The sequence below is a fragment of the Dromiciops gliroides genome, chromosome 3, assembly GCF_019393635.1.
Source record: "Dromiciops gliroides isolate mDroGli1 chromosome 3, mDroGli1.pri, whole genome shotgun sequence".
NCBI lineage: Eukaryota > Metazoa > Chordata > Mammalia > Microbiotheria > Microbiotheriidae > Dromiciops > Dromiciops gliroides.
The window spans coordinates 538652769-538676102 of NC_057863.1; the positions used below are offsets into that span (position 1 = coordinate 538652769).

At 38.5% G+C, this 23334-nt stretch overlaps 1 protein-coding gene across 6 annotated transcripts in view; it reads right to left on the reverse strand.

Annotated features, from left to right (window-relative positions):
- The window catches only part of CADM1 (cell adhesion molecule 1), a 378727-nt gene that overhangs the window by 21425 nt on the left and 333968 nt on the right, over positions 1-23334 (reverse strand). For 2 of the 6 annotated variants that reach the window (XM_043992703.1, XM_043992704.1), the window contains exons 6-9: positions 22461-22560; positions 18625-18797; positions 13846-13914; positions 3263-3295 (exon numbers count right to left, since the gene is read on the reverse strand). In XM_043992703.1, the coding sequence (XP_043848638.1) occupies positions 3263-3295; positions 13846-13914; positions 18625-18797; positions 22461-22560 (375 nt within the window). The remainder of the gene's footprint in view (positions 1-3262; positions 3296-13845; positions 13915-18624; positions 18798-22460; positions 22561-23334) is intronic. The other 4 variants (XM_043992707.1, XM_043992705.1, XM_043992706.1 and 1 more) reach the window with 3 other exon arrangements.

Genomic DNA, 23334 nt, shown 5'->3' on the forward strand with positions numbered 1-23334 from the left:
CTTAAAGGGAGGGGCTATCAAGAAGTGAGATGAATTCAAACATAGTTCACTTGAGGAAATTTGGCTCTGCCTAACTCAGATTCAAATACTTTAGAATTTGATTCCGCTTCTTTTTAAGGTCTCATATCATTCTAACTCCCCTCATACTCTCTCCCAACCCTTGCCCAAAGCAGGATCCTGACAATTAGCTCAGGCAACCTCCAAAAGGTTCAATTTTGTCAAAAAGTGAAATCTTTACTTTAGGATATTATTTACTGTTTATGAAAGTCCTTTTCAGGGAAACTAGGTGGCACAGTAGAAAGAGGCCTACCCTGGAGTTAAGAAGGGCCTTGCCTCAGTCAAGCATCTTCATGAGTTTAAATCTGGCCTCAGACACTTAATATCCGTGTGACCCTGGGCAAGTCACTTAACCCTGTTTGCCTCAATTTCCTCATCTGTAAAATGAGCCAAAGAAGGAAATGACAAACCATTCCAGTATCTCTGCCAAGAAAACCCCAAATGGGTTCGTGAAAAGTTGAATACAATTGAAAAATATCTCTTTCTCTGGCTCAGAAGGACCTATTGTTCAAGTAGAAGTTAAAGCATCTTACTTAAGACACCATGAAGGTCTTAGGTTCAGGTTGGTAAATATGTTACCCCAAAAGTCATGTGATAGCCTGGACCTTATTCCCTCCATCTTGGTCAGATAGTCTAAGTAAAGTTACAATTGTTATTCAGGTAAATTCTTATGTTCTGTTGCGACTGGATGACCCCTTGTCAAATGAAGTAGGCGGGATTTCTTTTCAAGCTAGGGATGGAAAAGAACATCTCTGAGCCGATAAAATTCAAATGAGGTCCTTTCTTTTTGAAACCACTGTGGCCCCTGAAATTGATTGACAAATAATGTCCTACCACAAGTATACTGTAAGAACTTAATTTATATTCCAAAACTGTTTCGATAGGATCACGGAAAGAAGTTACTTTCCTTGGCAATCTGCACTGTCAAAAAAAATTTTTTTTAATTAATAGCATCTTAAAGAACTTTGGATCTAGCTTATGTGAGAATTTTATAGAGAATCATAGTTGAAGGGCTGAGAGGGACCTTAGAGATTTCATAATCTAGCTTTCTCATTTTATAGATGAGAAACTAAGGCTCAATTAGTAATTGTTGAATGAATGAACGAATGAGCATGATTGACCCATTCATCAGGAGAGTGGGCTTATAGATTTAGAACCAAAAAGTTGATAGGATCAGATCCCAGAATTTGGATCTGGAAAGGACTTTATAACTCCTAACAAATGAAGAAAGAGAGGCCCAAAGAGTTCGAGTAACTTGTCCAAAGAAACAAAGAGAATGAGTATTATCAGAGCCAAACCCAGAGCCTCTCATTCCAAACTCATCATCCTTTCTAAATATGAACTTTGATTTCTTTTTTTCCTCCTAGTGGTGGTGGAATCACATGGATTCACTCACATTTTCTTACCTGGGGCTCCCTATGCTACGTGACACATATCTGTTATCTTACTTTCCTAGAATAGCCAAAGATGCATACCCCATGTCAACAAATTCCCTGCACTCAGGATGACTCAGATTTAACTCTGAGGGTTCATGTTTGCCAGAGCTGTAAGGATCAGTCTTTCCTTGTTCTAGATCTGAGGGTATCTGTAGCAAAGGCTCTTTCAGAACAGAAACTGTGGGGTATAAGTCACTGAGGTCAATTAAAAAATAATCTTTCTTATGTAGTCTCTCAAGGAATTAATTCAGGGATCTTATGATTAAATTTTGCCTCTACAATTCACTGGCAGGCTATACAGATCTTAAAGTATTCTTAAAAACTGGAGAACAAATCTCCTGAACTACATTAAAATAACCTTAAGGCCTCAAGAATAATCGATAAAAGCCAGGAAGTGCTCAATTAATGATTAAACCTACAAATAACTAAGCTTAATGGAGTGCAATGCCAGAGTAGCAGTAAGCACAATGGGGCATTACCTCGGAAACCTGAAGTTTAACACTTAATTGATTTAGCATGGTTTCGAGTTTACTTGACCCTTTAATTTAAATTAATGTACTTTCTACTTTGTATTTATGACAAGAGAAAAGGGAGAAGTAAGTGTCAAAGCCTGTTTCTCTTCCTCAGCATTCCATATCAGAAATCAACATCTGAATGGTCTGTCAAACGTTTAGGGCTAGAACTTTTACTTAGGGCTCTTCATTGATAATACCTAAAACAACAGGCCTGTTTTAAAAAGAAAATCCAGTTCTAAACAGCAGAGCACTTCTCAGTAAACTGGATTTACTGCCCATGGAAGAGCACAGGGATATGTGACAGTGTGTCTTGCTCATCTGAATGACAGAAGATTTTTCAAATTTTGCATAGCATGTTAACAGGGCCAGAATGGGCCCTATACTATAAAGGGTTCCCTTGGAATCCACAGATAAAAATGGGGCTTATTTTCCACGAGGTCTTTCTAGGAATACAGTAGTGACTAAGGATTATTACATCAATTAGTGTATTGTTTGGTCATGATTTTGAGTGATGGAAAAACAGACACTGAATACTTAGTGGGAACTGTTTTAGGTCAAGAAGTAAATCAGTGGTGGAACTGGGAAAACCAAGCCCAGATCCCTTGATGTCCCCTCCAGGTTGTATGCATTTACCTCCCACTGAATCTTAAGTTCAGGACTAATCTAGAAGTACACATATTTAAAATTTAAGAAGGGGGAAAAGGCAAATAGTTATATAATTTACTAGTATTTTAAAGGAGAGTGATTACCCCCACCCTGTTAACTTTTTAGGTTAACAAAAGAAATCCCCTGTTCAACCCATTGTGTTTTGGCTACTACATGGCCTAAATATGACTTGTCTTCAAAAATATACTCAGGATAACATCCTAGCAAAATTAAAAAGATGACATTTTAGTGCAGATGCCAGGAATTCAAGGAAGTTTTCATTTTTAAAAAATCTACATGTATTTCAATGTTCAATGAAATGATGCCAGTAAGAATCACCACAGAAAACCAAATGGTGCTACTTAAACTTGGACCATTTCTATCCAATAGAAATTGTTGCTAGCCCCAGAGAGCAACAATTGGCTACTGAATTCACAACAGAAATGACAAGACTAGACATTCTTTCAAGCCTTAAAAATTATGGTCTATTTATGAGATCAGTCTCCTTGAAACACGATTTCCCTTGAAGACTCCATTTCTCTTTTTCCCAGGCTTGCCTTGCCTCTCAGCAGTGCTGAGAAAGTAGATAAACAGTAATGTGATACCAACCGTGAACTGCTGGTTCTGTCGTCGCCGTTGTGTCTACACACGGGAACAGAGGATTGGAGGAAGGGAAGAAACAGGAGGAACGGCATGCAAAAAAAGGGAAAATGGAAAAAATGGAACAGATAATATATGAGCAAGCTTTCAAAGAACATCGCGTGACAAGCAATAATAAATGAAAAGCAAAAAAGCATTTGAAGGGAGTTGCACTGTTTTAAGACATGCTTTGGGCTCAAAGCCGCGAGCCAGTGAGGGAAACAGTAAATTCTTTATCTAGGGGATCTTGCTGGGGCATATACTGCTGGTCAAAAGTCAGGGGAACATGCAAAGTGATGAGGAACACCACCAGTGCAAACTCTGGGACTGGTGGATGGCTCGTAACGCACCAAGGCTCTCAGGACTGTGACAGAAAAGCTCAATCTGAAGGCTGGTTAAACAATGAATTCATACATTCAAACATTGCCTTTGTTTGAACCCAGCCCTCCCTTGGTCACCCTAGCTTCTTGATCGCCAATTAGGAGTCACTGAAACAGTTACTCTCCCAAGATTTTTCAACTGATTATGCCCAGACACCTGCAGGGGAACATATGGTTCAAGTTTTTCCATCCAGTGCATTATTTCAGCAACGTTTAGCAGGTGAATTCAAGCAACTAGGAGGCTGTAGGGAGGAACAGATTAAAGATTTTCACAGATTGGTTTCTCTAGACACACATGGAAGCTGTGGTTAGGCCACTCTTCCCTTTGTGGCTCTTAAAACGTTACAGTCCAATGGCAGATGCCCATCACAGAAGCAAACGAGCCCACACAATCTGCTGTATGCCACTTTAGCTCACACTAAATTCCTAAAGTCTAAGCATTCAACCATCCGTTCACATTGCCAGCCACAGGCCATACTCGTTGTCGGTGACTGCCAAAAGTCAGGGTTCCTTAAAGCTAGGATAGGAGATGACATTGTTTTTTCAATGTTTGAGAGCTGCAGTGTAGAAAGAAACATGGCCTGTTTCTTCTTCATATATTTCCAGTGCTGTTGAAGGTTTCCCGAGCCTTCTGACAAGCTCGCTAAAACCAGGTTTGCTGCACTGGCTCATCTCCACAGGCAATTCCTTAAGGGGCTCAGGGCAACTGAAGGACTGTCGTACTTTTTATTTTATTTTATTTGGCTAGAGGGGAGGCAGGATAAATTTCTGATAAAACACATGACTTTTTCACTTCACTTTCCCTAGTCTACTTCATTGCAGCATCAACCCATCTGGCAGCTCTTATCCATCTATTTCTACACATCTTCATTAAGATTCCTTCCATCCAAACTCCTTGGGCTGGAAAGGAATGGTAAGTTTATGACATGTGGTGGTCACCTGAAGTCAGAGGCTGCTAGCATAGCTCTCAAGAGATTACTATGGCAAAACAGCCTGCCATCCTCATTTAGGATGCCATGATTTAAATGGGCATTGTTCTTCTCATGGGGCTAAAGACTAGGAAGGCTTATTCTGGCTTGATGTAGGCAATGTTTAAATGCACCAAAGCATTGAACACATGATTTTTGCAAAAGAGCCTGGCGCTTTGGTTTAAAGATTGCAACACATGAGTTCACATAGGTGTTTCCCTTCAGTTGGCATGCTGTCCTCAGCACCTTAGAACATTTGAAGCTGGAGCCCTTTCAAGTAGTCAGAATAAAGAAGAGTTAACCCAAAAGGTCATTCCAGGTTAATGTGGCCTATAGCTGAGTTTCTGGAGAATAGATGAAGACCAAAACCAAACCAAATCAAATCAAATTAAAAAAAAAAAACAACCAAAAGGAAAAAAAAAACCAAACCAACAAAAACCAAACAAAATATACCACAGGGAAAAAAAATCTCTATACTTACTTACAGATTCAAATCTGTATGCATAAAATATTAGAGTCAAAACAATACAAAAAGTTGTAGTTTAACATATTCCACACCTGGATTCCCATTCCACAGGGTATTGCCCTCCTTGGTGGCAACATCCACGTCTATTGTGGGTATCTGCTGCTTTAAATTTGGGGGTCATGAAGATACTAGGCTAGCACTTACACTCATGTGAGATGCTTGGTTGTAGAGGCATAAGAAAACCTCTCCCAAATGAACAGGGGCTGACACTTTGGCTTTTCTGTTTTTGTAGCAGTGTTTTTGAAACGTTCATTCTAACCAAGCATGTAGTTAGTATAAAATGAAAGAATGTGGGGGGTACAGGAGGGTTAAGGTCCTCAAAAATAACAACTTGGAATCAAACAATGACCCCAATTTATTGTCTTCCAGCAACACATTATGTCAGCTTTATGAAGAAATTAAACCCAATGAAGCTGGAAGCCAGGTCCTATGTGGGAGCTAGAAAATAAATTAGGAAGGAAACTTCACAGTGCAGCTCACTTCCCCATCCTGGGGCCAGAAGCCCATCAAACCGCTTCCAAAAGGGGGAGAGCACAGCGAGGGAAAATAAATGCTGGCGGGACCAGGGATGTTTCAAGCAGTTAAAAGCAAACATATATCAAAGTCACACACCACAGTCACTGCAGCTGGAATGGCAATACCATGATCAGCAATGGGTTGGATGACTGCATTGGGTTGGATGACTGCATTGGGAAACACAGACTAGCTAAAAAATTTAAAGCAAGACTGGAGGAGGTATGAGTAGGGAATCTGATGTTTCTATTTCCTAACCTCTATTATTCAAAAGTATTCGGGAGGTTACCGGGCAAGGTTTCTCTGGGCAGGAACCATTTTCAAGTAAATATGTGGGATCTTAAAAATGACAACCAATGACCTTCTTAAGTCTCTATTCTGTATTTTGGAAGCATCAGATGACACAGCTGAATCTGCTTCAACGTCTTATGACAGCTTCACATGCAAGGTACCTACGTTTCCCAATAGTGAAAGTTGTTCTGTGCATTAACATTTGCTTGGGTGTCTCACTCACAGTGTGAAGAGGCATAGCAATAGATGAACCCTGCATGGTGTGGTAATCGGCACGCCTGCTCACAGTTTGCTGGCTCACTATCTCATCTGATCAAATCCTAAGAATATGGGCAAAATTTAAGTTTTGAAGCCTCTGAAGCAAATTACTGTAGAAACCTGAAAAACAGAGAGCTGTCCACAATGAGACCACTGCTTCCAAACCTCTCTCTGATGCTGTTCCAGTACCCCCCTCCACCCTGCCCCCCACCCCCACCCCGCCAGGCTTTAATGAGTTATTTTAACAAGAGAAACAGATCACCAAAAGGAGAACTAAGCTCGGAGTGCTTACATTTTTAGATTAAAATGGCCTAGTTGACTTGTAGTCCCTCTTCATTTTAATTACAAAGAGAAGCCAGATTTACTGTACATTTATTTTATGTGGCAAAACAATAACCTCCCACCCCCACCCCAACCGATCCCGTGTTCTTGCAAACCCTGTGTGTACATAACATCTTAATAGTCATTCCCTGGCTATTTTATTAATATAATGGGAAAAAGTATCCAAGGAAGGGCATTGCCATTAGAAAGATGCATATTTCATTTAATGTTGACTTCTCTTTTTGGTATACTGGTTGTAATGGCTGTCTTTAGGGACTAATCTGAAGTAAATATGTATCTCATGTTGCAATATAAGATGTTATCTGCAAAATGAGAAAGCATTGATAATGCGTGAACCTAGAGACATTAGGCATTTAACCAAGTATTGCAAAAAAAAAAAAAAAATCCTGCATCAGAAGCAGCTGGGCAATATTTAGTTGAAACAGTCATGTGTAAGCTCCACTGTGGCACATTCTAATCCTTTCATATGGATTCTCTCCAACTTCGAATTGTTCATTGAGTGTGACAGACTGGGGGTTTAAAACTAATCCATAAATTAGTCCATGGTCTCAAACACAACGGGTGCCATAAATGAAAATGAAAATCCTAGAACAAAATTAAATTCACAAACTTAAATGCTTTTTTCTCCCCCAACTGATCTGCTGTACTCCTGCTTTACAATACATAGATTCACTGTAAATATTTTAGTGTGTTGTGTGTGTGCACACACGTGTGCATGTGCTTAAGGAAAAAGAGAACCCTACTGGAAAGGTTAGGGGAGCCAAAAGCATTGAAGTAGCCTGTGATTGTGAACAAAGGATTAATTTGGACTGTCATAAGCTTAAAATTCAACCAAATTAAGGACTTCAGACATTTTCTCAATATACTTGTTCTCTAGTTTATTTTCTTAACTAGAGTCAATAAAGAGCCAATAGGTTTTTTGATCAGTGACTAAATGACTTCTCTTTTCTTTTGCAAATTCATCAAGCTGCTTCAGATCTGACACTCTAAGGGGAGGGAGGTGTGGCTTCCCCCAACAATGCTATGTTCATACTGATGCTTTACTTAATGAATGCTCATTATTTAGGAAGCAATTCTTTTTCTTGCCTTGCTTGAAAACCACAGAAAGTTAAAAAAAAAAAAAAACCAAAACCTAATGCTCAAAAAGTAAGTGAGAATTACTTCCCAGTGGTTTGCTGCTAATTTTCCTTTCATCTATGTCATGCTTTAATTAAAAGTTTTTTGGGGGATGAAGATGTGGACAGGAGACTACCTTAACCTACAATGGTGGCTAAATTGTAGAGTAGCAAGAAAGTTCTCCATGTTTTTAAAGCCATACCCTCTTTGAGAGGGAAAAAAAAAAATTCCAAAGAACAGCAGGAATGGGAGTTGATTCTTTGTCAAGCAATTTTAAGTTTTGTTAAAAAAGAATCTTTAGAATTGTACTGCTGCTGCACCCCAGAGATCTTTTCATTTGCAAACCAGGTGTTTCACAAAATAATAGCAATCCCTATAGTAGTTTCATTTAACAAGAAAAACCAATGGCTACGTCAAAGCAAACACATGTTGGGGGAAGAAGGAAAGGGAATGAAAGGAGGGAATGATGGTAGAGTAAGGGAAGCACTTTTAACGTGTGTATTTGATAGCATTTTGCGGTTTCAATTGATATTTATTCAGTGATGAAAATGGCAAAGCCTTACTCTGGGAGTACATGACTGTATAACCAGATCTCAATCACAATGTCACCCACATATTGCTTTCCATTTCCACCAATAGCTTTAACTTTTTGCATGTTAAGAATGGAGAAATCTCTCAGGATCATTATCTAATCCTGAGCTGACTGTTAATGTTGCAAATAAATAATATCAGGAACAGTTCTTTATAAAGAAAAAAGGTATCAAGGCCACAGGGCCTATTGTTTTTTATCCACGAAATTAAATACAAAGTTGCAGAAATAAAGGGAAAAATTATCCAGTGGGAAAAAGCATAAAGAAAAATCTTTTCCAATCTCACACTTTATTTGTAGTAAGGTCAGATTCAATGACCCCCTTTTCCTTAACACCTCCCCCCAATTAAATCACAATGGATTGAAATTATTGGTTAAGATCCCTGTTACTTATTTATGCCTTATACTTTTTATTTTTTGGTGAGGCAATTGGGGTTAAGTGACTTGCCCAGGGTCACACAGCCAGTAAGTGTTAAGTGTCTGAGGCTGGATTCGAACTCAGGTATTCCTGACTCCAGGGCTGGTGCTCTATCCACTGCGCCACCTAGCTGCCCCGATGCCTTATACTTTTGATCTCCTGGAACATCTAGCACAGTGATATGCATATGCATATGGATGTTAAATAAACACTTATTTAATGAATGAAGGCAGACATTTTATCACATGTTCTGAAATTTTTAGGAACATGTGTAATCTATTGGGAAGAATTAGCTTAAATGAAACCTCAGGAAGAAGGCATTTTGTGCCTAGCTGCGTGAAGAGAGAAAATCATCCAATGATGCTATGGTGTATCACACTGTGGTCATTTCACACCATTGATATTACTGGTAGATCTAGAGCTTAGCACAGTGCCTAGCACATAGTAGGTCCTTAATAAATGGCTACTGACTGGCTGATTTAATTTCTTCCAACTGCCAAATGAGCCCAAAACATCTTGTTTGAACTTCCCCATTATGCACATCATTGACATCCCTGTAGGACAATACCAATCTTATTTCCTTCATTAGAGAGGTCTAATACATACCACAGACAAGTTCTTGTCATATGCCCACAAAATCCATAACATTAGTATTGGGGGGGAAACTGGTGTTTTCTTCAAGTTGCACAGATCTTTTCAAGTGTGCTTACATATATATATTAATATATATATATATATATGTATATGAAAAATAGGGGATTCTTTCTCAAGAAACAACATAAAATGTTTAATTAGGTACATATTTTTTAAAAGGAAAATATCATTTTGATATGATCCAATTCATCTTTCTAAGATCATTTTGAAGCATGATGTTTTAGAATTCAGCCCCAGTAGCTATTCACTTCTAAGCATAAGGTGGTTTTACTTTCTATTTCTATATTAATTGCTATCACTTTTTTTTAAATAATTTTTTTGGTGGGGCAATGGGGGTTAAGTGACTTGCCCAGGGTCACATAGCTAGTAAGTGTCAAGCATCTGAGACCGGATTTGAACTCAGGTACTCCTGAATCCAGGGCTGGTGCTTTATCCACTGTGCCACCTAGCTGCCCCTATTGCTACCACTTTTAAGATATGACCTTAAGGTTGTACTCTCTTTGGCCTGAATTCCCCATTCAAACAGGTGAGGAGGTTTAAAACTGAGTTCCACTGTGTTATCTATAAGCAGCTTAAACAAATGTTCATTCAGGATGCAGCCTTAGATAAGTAGCATTCAATACCTGGGTCATATGAAAATAGGCCCAAAAGATATTTCTCCAACATGGCTGCTAGGAGCAAGCTTGATCCAGCTGGTGTAATGGGGTTAAAGATATTACCAGACACAGAGACAAATGATTGAAAATACACCTAATGAATGTAGTAAATAAACTTTAAAGAAAGTAAACACAGCAGTGTGGTGGGTTGATTTTTTAAAAACATCATACGTGATGATGAGTCTACACAAGGAAGATTTACCTCCCCTAAAGTAACAGCTGTCCAAAATCTGTATTATAACAAGGACTCCAGGGGCAATTTAAATTATGCAATTTGCTCTGCCATATCATATCGTACATCTTAATGAACAAAGCCACAAGGACAATTTGAAATGATATTTAAAAAAAAAAAAAAGGAAGAGGGGGGTTGCTAGTGATAACAGCTGAAACACAAAGAAATGGTCAGAATATCAATGCACATGGAAGATACTGGAGAGAACAGACAGTCATGGGACAGATCATGATGATGCTACAAATGTAACCAAAGCCAACCTCAACAGTTTGAAGTTTCTAACCAACCTTCTGGTTATTAAGAAAGAAATACTTCAGGGCTTGATTTGGCTTGACTAGTCAAATCGAAGTACCAGATGGATGGTTTCCTGGTTCCAGTCAGTACTTTAGATCCTGCTAAGTCCTATTGTGAGTTGCAGGTAGGATGCCTGCAACAAAGTTCACATCTATCTGAAGACATGATTTGACTGGATTTATGCAGATCAGATGGTTAACCTTCAAGTTCTTGGCATCGCTGGCTGGTCTACAAAATTGGTGCTTCCAGTCAGATCAAAAAAGACCAGGAGTCAGTTTAATACAGCCATACTTTGAGTATGTTTGGAGTGAAGGTTAAATATGATCTGAAAAGGATAGGTGATTCAGTAGAATGACTGACTCTCCAGGCAGAAAGTGATTCAATTATCCAAGTAATGGAAGACAAAAGATAATACTGGAATACTTCCTTCCAGAGAAATTAGAAATCAAACATGATCTCGAGTTTAAAAATATTTCTCCACTGCATTTGTACATTTTTTTTTGGTAATGAAACTCTGACCTGGGGAATGAGTTTTAGTCACTGCATTTGACTAGAAGAAAAGAAATAGATGACTGTAGCTTTTTTGTGTTTTTAAAAAATTTTATTTTATTTTAGCTCAGGCTTTATGTTACTGTCACTGGTATTTGGTTGTTGAAGCTTTTAAGGCTAATGGTGGCTGTAATGTACCAAACAGTGCAAGAGACAAGAAGAGTGGAAATTAATTTAGATATCCATTTGTCAAGACTAGGTTTGGAATATTTTTTAGGAACCAATCTAAATCTAACAGAGAGCCTGGCCCTTTAGAAATGGAACCTGGAATCATTCAGTTCTATAACCTTTAATCTGTTTGAAGAGAGGAGCAGATGTTAAATTCCATGAGTGTACATATCAAGCCTTTAGGGCAAGATAAATACATATAAGGCTGCTAGTTAAGACAGAGTAACCCTAAAAGATCACATCCATCAAGGTAGGGGATTCAACAAAGTTGTTTTAGTAGCAATTTCAGTTTAACCACTCTTTGGTGCCAGTGAGAGTTAGGACGTTCATTATCACAAATGCATTCTGTGTTGTGAAAGGATCCAACCCCTAACATTAAGAGACTAAAGTGCATCTATGAGATCATCTCACATTGCTCTGAGCAGAGAAGCCAGGAGCTTAAAGAGACAGAAGCAAAGAAAATTCCCTATTAAAGAGTCATTTGACAAAAGGAGAAATATAGTACTGTTTATTATTTTTTAAAAAAATTTTCTCTTCAACAGAGGCCCTCCAAAAGAGGCTATAATAACATTGAATTGTAGTTCTCCGAGAACATAAGATTAGTTTTAGTTTGGAATGACAAATTAAGAGCTGTACACTGAGCTAACTCTGAGTCTTAAGATTGATTGTGAGGGAGGAGCTGAGTGAGTGTTAAGAAAGGTTAAAAAAAACAAAACCCTAAGCTAGTGAGAGGACAACAATAAATGGAAAATGCTGCGCCATATTAAAAAGAAAGTTGGTGCTGTAGGTGTTTATAGGCTTGGTGACAAAGTTCCTCACTATGATGAATGTAAAATATTGGATTTAGGCTATTTCTCACAGATATTAAAATTATAAAATGGCTAGATTGATCCTTAACTACCACAGAGAGAAAAACCAAGACAACTGAAGAATTTTCCTTAAAGGTTCCCACATTCAGGACAGGAAAGAATTAGGAGATCTAATTTATATGCAGAGTCAAAGGGTCTAATTCAAATTTCTCATGAGATTTTCATGAAAACCTGGTAATGAGAACACAAGTCTAGTTACAGATTAATAACTGGATAAGATGTGGGAAACAGTTCTTACTGTGAAGAGATGATATTAGGGTTGCACCAGGAACAGGTGCCAGAAAGGAGCTTGTTCAGTATTTATTAATTTACAGTATTTACTAATTATAAAGGAAATGGGTTGACTCTACTTGCCAAACAACTGATTTTAGAAATGAAAAAAAAAATCAGAATTTTTTTTTTAAATTAGGAAACAAACTGGCTGGAGATGAGTTTAAAGAGAGACAAGAACCAATTAGGAATAATTACAATTATGCTCTTGCCCTAGCAGTGTCACACATAGCATTTGGAGAAATACTCAATGGTGGTTTACTCAAAGGTTCTCTTGGCTTGACTCTAAAGGCTGGAAGGTTAAAGCAATGGCTAAAAAGAAAGAGATAAGGAAAATATTATTGTATTTAAAATTGATGGTTGTCTCCTCTTACTCTGAATGACTTGAATTTTTGTCACCTCTATCTCAAAGGGAGGGCAGAAATATGAAAGGTCTTAAGAAAGTCAATGAAAATGATTGCTACTATATTGTGTGGTAAAAAAGGGGAATGATATATGAAGAGAGGTTAACAAGACTTTTAGTCTATAAGGAAGCACAAAGACAGAAATGTCTAAAGGTGTGAACGTTGAGAGAAGTCAACTAGGCCTCTGGCATTCTTATCACTGATAATACAAGGTGAAGGGAAAATTATATTTTAAAAGGGGAAGTCTTTCCACCCCCTCTCCATCCACTCCCCCCCAAACCAATGAACTCATGGCAGATGTTTCTGTTGAATATAAGCAAAGTAATGTACTTAGAAAGATTCCTAAGTAATGTTGTACAGTATCAGCTGATGTATGGCTTCCACAAGCAAGGAAAGAAGATGGTTTAAGAGATGATGCAGCAGAGGTGCATGCAGTACAGGAAGACATCCCAAACATGGGCTTTTACTTTTGACTAAGAGATAGAATTCATGGTAGTTCCACTTTGGTCTTCTTAGCTATACTAGTGTTACAAATGATGACAACATTTTCCACACTTAAGTATTTAAGAATGAAAGAGAGCTGTATATTTAGTAATATGATAGAAGGACGTACCTTATAGAATATGTATTTCTTCCCCAAGGCATTCAGATAAAGCCAATCACTGGGGTAAGACATGGAGCGACAATATTTACCAACTCATTAGGCATAACAGCGAACTAGTTACCAGCATCTTGTCTGGTAGCCAGGCAGACATTTTACCCTAATCTTTTGCTTAGATAGAGGCTCTTTAAAAGATGAATCCTTTGCATGAGGTATAAAGTATTTGATCTGTTTGAGTTTGGGAATGCTATTTTCAAACGCCTCAAGTTAAGGACTCACTGGGGTCTTCAAGACTCCAATTTAAGAACATAACTTCTACTCGTTTTTTTTAAGCTACCAAAATGAAGGAACTATAAACTCTCAGTAAAGAACTGAATGGAGGTTGTCAGAATTCTTTGTATACAAACAAGACAATAAACATTCAGGACATTTCAATGGTAATGAAGGTACCATACCTGTGATGATGGTAAGGATGGTGGTGGTAGTGGTGGTTGTTGTGGGAGGAGGGATAGTTGTGGGGGGATCTGGATAAAAAAAAAAAAGGAAAATCAAACCCACAATGCTGAACACAACAATGATCAATAATGCCAAAACAGAGGTACAAAGACACTGAGATGCTTGTTTGATGCCTTTCCCCCTTTAAAAACAAGCTGGTGAACTTCAAGCTGTTTTAAAGATTTTTTTCCCCTTGTAATTGTATCCCAAGGCCTGATTTGGAAATGCTAAAAGAAGAAGAAAAAAAAGAAATTTTGTTAATGAGTGAAACAGGGAAGAGATGGGAAGTGGAGAAGAGGAAAATTATAATACCATACCACAGCCCAACCTCCCACCCAGCCCTGTCCACCCACATTACCAATAAGCCCACTGAACACATTTCAAATGTGAGGCCAGTTCTTTAATACAGAGAGAGAGAGAGAGAGAAAAAGAGAGAGAGAGAGAGAGAGAGAGAGAGAGAGAGACAGAGAGACAGAGAGAGACAGAGACAGAGACAGAGAAAGAAAGAGACAGAGACAGAGAGACGTGAGAACAAACACAATATCTGTCCTGTCATTTCTATGCATTTACAAAGTGGTGGAAGGTAGGGGAGAAGGCATGAAATAGTCCTGATGCATTTGAAGAACTAATAACACCAGACCATATATGTATTGCCTCTCACTTGTTCTCTATGGCCATTAACTTCATTATTCTCCCTCCATCAATACATCTCAGCAGGAAGTAAAACTACTTCTAAACTAGTAATAAATACAAAGGAGAGAGAATGTCACCACTAAATATCAAGTTCCAGGCATGTCAGATTTTATCGAGATTTTATTTTTTAAGTCAATAAAATTTTATAACTTATAAATATTAATAGGATGTCTTTGCTCATGTTAAGAGCATGACCTAAATGGACTAAACTGATAAAAGAGAAAGCATATTTTCCTTTTTATAACTCTGAACTATGTATAGAAGAGACTTGACCCATGAAGCCAATAACCCAACAGGGAGCCCTTTGTTAGATATTTGATATACTGTATATCATTCCATACCCTCAAACATTATTGGGGGGGAAGAGAAGGGGTGAATATGAAAGGGAAAAAAATAATCAATGCCTAAATGATCAAACTGAATGTGTTAAGTAGTCAGCAAGACTTTGAACTAAGCAATCATTCTGCCATAATAGAGCATAAAACGATTCACGGGCTTTTGATTTTAAATTTTATCTAACGCACGTCAACTTTTCCTCCCTGACACATCTGGTGTTCTTTTATCTCCAAGTGAGCTCTCAGATTCTCTAATTAATACATCAAAACTTTAATTATATACTGCACCTTTATTGTGTTTGGTTTAACTTCCTGAAAGTTTATGAAAAACATTACCTTGGAGTTTGCCTGGTAGCAAAGCCAGTATGAAATTATTCATAATGTAGTCTGACAACTCAGACTTCTTTTCTTCCCCCCATGTAAATATATTTGCACAATTTTAAAAGGCCCTACCCAACAATTGCTAGAAAGCTGTGGTATGGGTGTGTTTTGTTTTGATATTTAGAAACATCAAGCAGGAACTACTTTAAAACAGTCTTGCAAATAAACACGAAAACTTCACTAGTCCACACAAAAAAATCCAATTTCCCACAAGAATCTTCCCCAATTTATGGGGAAGGATTAATGTTAATTCTCCATGGATCAGGGACAGTATGGGTCTCTCACCCCATAAATCTAATGACAAAATGATTAGGATGTATTATATCATTTAAAACCTACCAGTTAAAAGAAATAGCTTCTTATACAGAGATGAGAAATAACCTTCCAGGAATCAGAACTGGTCCCACTCTCTAAATCCCTCTTTATGGAGAGTAAGCTGGAAAATCATTTTTTAAGTTGGTAAATTGTTTGTTTGTATTTGAATGACTGATTTACAGGCCTCCAAATGCAGATGCAGGTGCGGACTCATAAAATAAAATGCTCCCTGCTCTAAGTCCTATAGAAACCTTGCTCAATTCATGACTACATTGGAAAACTGTCTCCTAAGAGGTGTGTCTGCTCCCCCAACATTGGTGATAGTTAATATGATTTTCATGGTCTGGAATGATTACAATATTTACTTTCTGAAAAGAGCATCTATACTCTAGAGATTCCCCCCTGCTTTGCTATGATGCTATTTCTGTATGTGGTTCAAAAAATGTTGACACAAAGTGGGCTATAATCATGTTATAATAAAAGTGTGTCTGAAAGAAGTTTCGAATATGGTTATGAGCCACGGGGTGGGCCAGGCTAACTGGAGCACAGACTTCAAAATGAGGTCATTAACCTTTCTCGTGTTGCAAAAGGCACACATTTCCAATTATTTCTATCACCACTGGGGTAACTGTTGTCCTTCACATCTGGCCCAAGTGAACTGAATGAATTAAATTCCACTGTCAGCTACAACCCAAAAGCTTAGATCATTACCAGAAACCAGAAGGCAAAATTTAAGGAACTATGGAGTTGATGCTAATGATCTGTGGTTGAGACACCAAGGCTAACAGTATAAAACTAGCTGGTGCTTGGAAACTATTCAGCCAGATTCTCCCAGGACATATATTACTCACTGGGAGTTAGTCTATTTCAGAAGCGGATTAACTCTTTAGATCACTAAAGCTACCACTTTTGAAATGACTGCAGTGATAGCCTGTATAATTCTGGTAAATAAAACAGGACGACCCATATTCCCAGAGTATTAAACAGGAGAGTTACTGGGGTTTCCTATGAGCTACTGTCACAGTTGAAGGGGAAGCTCCATTAATTACCCGTGTTACAATGTGGTCAAAGGGTAGACATGGATGTAGGTGCACTTGCCTAGCTGGGTTTGTGTCTATGTTTTTAAATTACCAAACAGTCTGCAATCTTCCCAAAGAGTAAATTCATCTGCAAATGCGCCTCAGAAGAACCTTCTAAACTAGGAAAAATGGGCCCAGAGGAAACAATGTGGAAAATAACAACTGATAAGTTATTCTTATTGTCTGATCTTCCTTTGTCCCACCACTACTGAAATGTATATCTGTAGAAAATTTGTCAAGAAATTCCTCCCTAAGCTGTGGGACAATAGGCAGAACAGATCTTAAATGTTTTGGAAAAAAGAATGGCTGCCTGAATTGAAGAAGTATATGGAAGTTGTGGGTAAAAGCATGGAAAACCATGGCTGTTTATGAGCAATACTGTGAGAAGGGCTGTATTGACAGTCTGTGAGCTGAGTCCTGCTTCTACAATGGAGAGGCCAGAGCAGTGGGTGTGTGTGTCCCACATGTCAGTGTCACGAATGTTAACAAGGAGCCTGAAGTCCTGATTGTGTTTAGAAATGAAAGGGAGTGGGTAAGTCTGACCTCCACCTTTTATCACAGAATTGTCCTATGTGTGGAGGCAAATGAAGAAAATTGTGTTCATGTAGTTCTGGCAGAAGTCGAGTCATGGTACAATGCTGTCTTATAGACACCCAAAAGGCCACATCTTCCTGAGGATTTATTCCTTTCTATTTGATGGTTAATTCTCCCAACTACAGGGAAGGATTAACTCTTTATCAATAGACCAGAGATAACATGGGTAGTGAACAATAGAACCTTCTCCCATAAATCTACTACTGACAAAATGATTAATAGTGATTCATCACTTGTTTATGTTAAGGAAAAAAATCCAAGGTGCTGACTAAAGATGAAATGGAAATGTTCAAATAGAGATGTCCTGGAATATGTTTCTACTGGTTTAAAAGTATGTTAAAACTACTCTCTTTTGTTCATGCGTTCACAGATTAAGTGGTCTTTCCCTCCAAAAAGTCATCAGTGTATCTGATCCAGCTGTGAAAAATAAAACATACCCAATATTTTTAGGTTCTCGTGCCTATAGTCACTCAAGCTTGTGTCATCTCCAAAGCACCTATCTACTTCACCTGGAATAGAACTAACCAGTCTGGCTTTGTAAAGGTGAACCTATTTTATATATCATCTTAAGAGAAGGATTTGCATTGGAGTGGCAATGCATTTAACCACATAGAAAATATTCGTTATACATGAAGGGCATAGCAGCAGTGTAGAATCATATAAGTGGGAAATTTGAATGCATAATAATTAACAGCCCTGTGAAAAATGTTGATAAAAAACAAATAAAAAACAAAAACAAAAACAAAACAAACAAACAAACGAAAAAGCATTAGTGTCCAATTAGTAGCTACAGGTGGTTTATGTAGCTACCAAGAATTTCCTCATTTCTCCAAGTTATAGACTAGTTTATAATCTCATCGTCTGTATTTTAATGACTTGATACTGAAAATGGGAAAGGAGAGCCCCTGAGTTCTACCCATCAAGCAGAGAGAGCCAGGACAGACTAGACATCACAGGAAACCCCAATGAAAATGAACCCTGAACAATGTAGATGGCACCATTAATATTGGGAAGGATGGATTCTCAGTCATTACTTCCAAGAACAGTGCTCTCCATAGGCTGTGCCTGAGGACATATTCCCCCTTGCCCCACATGACCAGAGGGTGAACTAGTGGGCTGTATCCACTGGCCCTTGAACACACACAAAAAATGAGGGAGGGAGGAAGGAGAAGAAGTCATGGCTCTCCTAGCGGGAGACAAAAGGGGCCAATGCAAGCCAGGCTTCTGAAAGCTCTTGCAGGGAGTCATTAAAAAAGAATTTGCCAGAAGCCTGAAAAGTGAAGCGCTTGTTGCAGCTCTGTGTAAACGAGTCTAGGAGATGGGCGTTTGTCTTCTCACGTACCGTATACATACAGCGTATAATCCGAATGAGCTGTCCCCACTACGTTGGAAGCTTCACAGCGGTATGTACCATTATCTGTTTTGTTTAGGTTATTAATGAGCAGGTTGGACCCCGACACTACAGCATGTTGTGGCAGGTCGTCATCTAATCTTACCCAATTCACCATCACAGGCCTATGGAGGAGGGGGAGAAAGACAAGTTGCATTAACTATTTCCCATGAAGCAGTAGATACATCAAACTATTCACCCACACATTAAATAAGGGTGCATGCAAGGTGACAGACACTGAAGGAAGGCACAACACAAGACATTTAAGACAACAAAATGATATTTCTTGATCTTTCCAAATACCCATCTGTTTGACATATACTTTTTTTTTCCCTCCCCCTATTTACATTATCGGGTGTTGAATGGTTGTCAACAGAACACACAAGGGAGCTTCATTATTTACAATTTATCCTACACAAATCGGATGAATGATCCAGTATCCTTTATTTTTCTGCCCTGCTGTGCAGTTTCACAACAATTGGATAGGACAGAGCTCACCCATCATTAATCAACTCCTTAATTAATTAAAAAAAAATCAAAGACACACCAAAACTAAACTAGGTTTCAGACCTGTGATAGATGTAGTCCTCTGACTGTAACTAAAACACGAAGTCATTTGCTTATAAGCAAGTTGTAATGTTTAATAGGGTTGGTGTTCTATCTAAAACAAAATGCATGGCTCTCAATAATTCTCTTTTGGCCTCTGTTGTCTCAAAGAACATCTCAACATGTTGGAGGGACAACCAATGCTATTCCTCTCTGACCAACCATATCTATTCTTCACTTGGTAAACAGTGACTCTTTCCTACTTGCTTGCCTAAAAACAGAAAATACATGTTCTCCCACCTCCTCCAACCCCGTACACCTGCATAGAGGTAATCACAGCTTTAGGAAGAGTCTTTCAAGTTAATCATTGCTGAGTGAGTCTCAACATGGCTTTTTCAGGTCTTAAGACACTTGCTCATTACTGAGAAGCCTGTTTTTAGTGATTGAAAGTACCACATTGGTATCCATTAAAAAGAATCAATTTCCCAAGAAGCTCAAGAAATACACACATTTAAAACATATTTTTATGCCACTCAGAATTCAGAGCTGCCACTCTTCAAGACGCTCCCTCCTGCCCCCCACACCCCATCCCCTTTGTAAATGGAAGACAACAAGGGGTTTGTGATTGCAAAGTTTTGAGCTGTTAAAGGAGCAGCTCAGAGGCTAGAGGCAACTACAGCTTCTCCTTGCTTCCTACCATCACCCTGAGGGGTGGTGGCAGGAAGAAAGACCTACATTTAATGACTAGCACATATCTGAGTTAGGCTTATCATGTAGCATTTTCGTTTTCAAACAGGATGGGAAGTTACAATTTTTCTTTAATTACACATGGATTTGTCATCACAACCCAGTAAATTATTTAAAAATTAGTGCTGCATATGTCTTCCTTGCAGGCAATGGCAAATGGGTCCGCCTGGCAATCAGATCTAATGTCCTGCTGCTTGACAGCTGAAACAATCAGTGGGGGTAAGTGCTAAGGATATTCACAACATTTAATGGCAAGCTAAATTACCATTTTTATTGTATGCTGTTTCTTGAGAAAATAAATAGGTAATATGCTAAAAGGGTAACTGTAGAGCAACATGTGCACACTTATACAATCATATATCCATTTCTATTGGAAAGGAACAGACATGCTCTCAGGAGCAAGTGTCCTGAAAGAAACATGTTATTACCATTCCTGTGGCATCTTCTATTGAGCACATTCATTTCTTCAGAAAAACAAACACATATATACACAAATCACCAAAATATAGGTCAGAAGCCCAACTACTATAAAAGTGGCAAAATGATTTTAGAAAAAAAAAAATTTTCCTCCAGGTATCCTTTTTGTAGGCAAGGTGAGAAGCTAATTAGCACAAAACTCAATTTATGATTCTTCTGCAGTGCTCCTGAGAAAAGAGATCATTCAGCTAAAACTAGATATTTTCAAAAAACTAGGAACACAAGAGAAGGAAAAGGAAAAGAAAAACTATTTTCATTGCTCCTATACCCCTACTCCAAGTGCCAAACAAAGATGGTCCATCAGAGTGAAGTTCTTTTTGTTTTTTTGGTTTTTTTGCGGGGCAATGAAAGGTAAGTGACTTGCCCAGGGTCATACAGCTAGTAAGTGTCAAGTGTCTGAGGCTGGATTTGAACTCAGGTTGTCCTGAATCCAGGGCTGGTGCTTTATTTACTGTGCCACCTAGCTACCCCCGAGAAGTTCTTTTTGAATGGGGAAGTTTGCCTGGACAATGTGGGCTTAACAGAATTCATTTTTCAGTGATGCACACCCAAGAATGAAGAGTAGACCTAAGCAAGGGAACTCACTGCTAGGTGGGCCATGTGCCTGGAGCCAATCCACCACTGATGAACATCACACATGAGTGTTCTTTTGCTTTCTAGTCCCTTGTCATATGATCTTTCTTGGTTTCAACATCATAGGAGAGAAGATGGTCTTCTAGTGATCTTTGGGAGTTTTGCTTTAAATCCATTGTCTGTATTTTTATTTATTAATTTATTTTGGGGTAATAGTGATAAAAGAATGGGCCTGCAAAAGGGATTTGATGCTCTGAGGCCTGCAGAGGGAGCCCAATGCTATTTTCTGATGGATAACCACCAAACACTGAGCCTCCGCAAGCCCAGTGTCTACATATCCCTCCATTATGGAGACAGGAATTATTGTTGTTTTTCCTTTGGGAGACATCTGAAATCTATCATATAAAGATAAAAGACAGATTTTTTTCTTAACTGTGAACAACGAAATGACAATAGCCCTTTAAAGAAGGGCAACATATTGACCCTTTACTATATTAAAGAAAAAAGCAATACTCCTAGTACATGTTTGGACTACCTAGGTTCTCGTCCACTAGCACAAACTGGAACCATTCCAGAGACCTAGTGAATGCCATCATTAAGAGTGAACACAGGGGCAGCTAGGTGGTGCAGTGGATAGAGCACCGGCCCTGGAGTCAGGAGTACTTGAGTTCAAATCTGACCTCAGGCACTTAACACTTACTAGCTGTGTGACCCTGGGCAAGTCACTTAATCCCAATTGCCTCACTAAAAAAAGAAAAAAAAAAAAAAAGAACACAAGTGGAACAGCCAACATTAGTTCAAGAAAATTTATTTCCTCAATGGTGCTGTTCTTACTTGGTGGCTTATTTCCATTGGGGAAAGCTCCTAAGCAAAGTCCTTGCTGGCAGAAACCTTCTTTCATAAGGTTCTCTCTCAGACTGTTTTCCTTTGAGATGACAATATCAGATATTATATAAATTATTTTTTTCTACAACGGCAGAACAAAATATAGTTTGTCGATCTTATTTGGGAAATACTAGTTCAGAATATAAAGAGGGCAAAGGGCCAAAAGCATCAGTTAGCTATACAGACATTAAAGTTCTATTGGGTTTTTGTGGTTGTTTGTTTATCTGCTTTGTGCAGAGGTGGGGGTGGGGGTGGAGGAATAGAATCATAGCCAAGATTATCATAATGGAAAAGTGCTAACATAAGAGATTAGCCAATATTTCACTTTAACTTAAAAAAAAAAAAAGCCTGACCAAGAAGAAAAATAATCAACAATTCTTTCTTTTTTCTAGAATAATCCTCCACCCTTCACTGCATAATCTTCCACCTTTCACTGCATAATCTCTTATCATTTGCAGAGACAGGTGACAGGCCAATGAGAAGTGATTGCACACACACATCTCTGTGTTGTGACATTTACTGTGCATGACCCACTGCCAACCTTGGACTTCAGAACTTACTGGGGCTTCCCGATGGCTTCGCATGTTAGCTCAAGCGTGTCCCCTTCCCGGGTTAGGCCTTGTGGAGGGTAAGTCAGCTGAATGTGCACTTGAGGCTTATCTGCATGACAACGACACAAAGTACAATGTTGAACAAATGATATCGTCAGGTAGAATCAAACTTGCCTGCTCCTACACACACCACACACCGGCGGTGCTGGTGCTCCCTCCCCAGCCTCCTCCCTTCAGTTACATCTTTCTAATTAGTTAGTAATCCTGGCATTTGCTCAAATTAAATTGACTAATAACTCTAAAGAGTGAAACGCGGACAGATAAGAGATTCATAAGCCAACTGCGCCACATCAAACATTTCCTGTGAAATACATTTTGTTACATTGAAGTTTATCTCCAGACTCACTCAAGCTAAAGGAAACTCATTTGCCTTCATGCTGAGGTGAAGCCACAGATATTTGTGGTGCTCAGAATTGATACATTTTATCATATATCATATATTACTATGTGACAATACTTTGTGACACTGCATATTAATAAGTTTGGCTCTTCTCAATTTTTTTTTATGTTCAAATGAAAAAGCCAGAATTTCAGCAAGGAGCTTTAAAAATCAGAATGGGGGCGGAGGGGGAAGAGGTTGGTTCACATGAAACTAGAAAAATCTTGTTTTAAATATACTGCAGACTGAGGCTTTATGTGAGGGGATAAAACAATGCAAAATATATAGAATGAGGTTTATTTGGAGGATGGCTACTCAACTTGGAAGTTAATTGTGAGCCACGATTAAAACTCAAATATAGGCAATGTTGTTTTTTATCACAGTTAAGGGTTGTTTAATCAGGATGGACACCAGGATATAAATAACTGATGCCTATGTAATTTA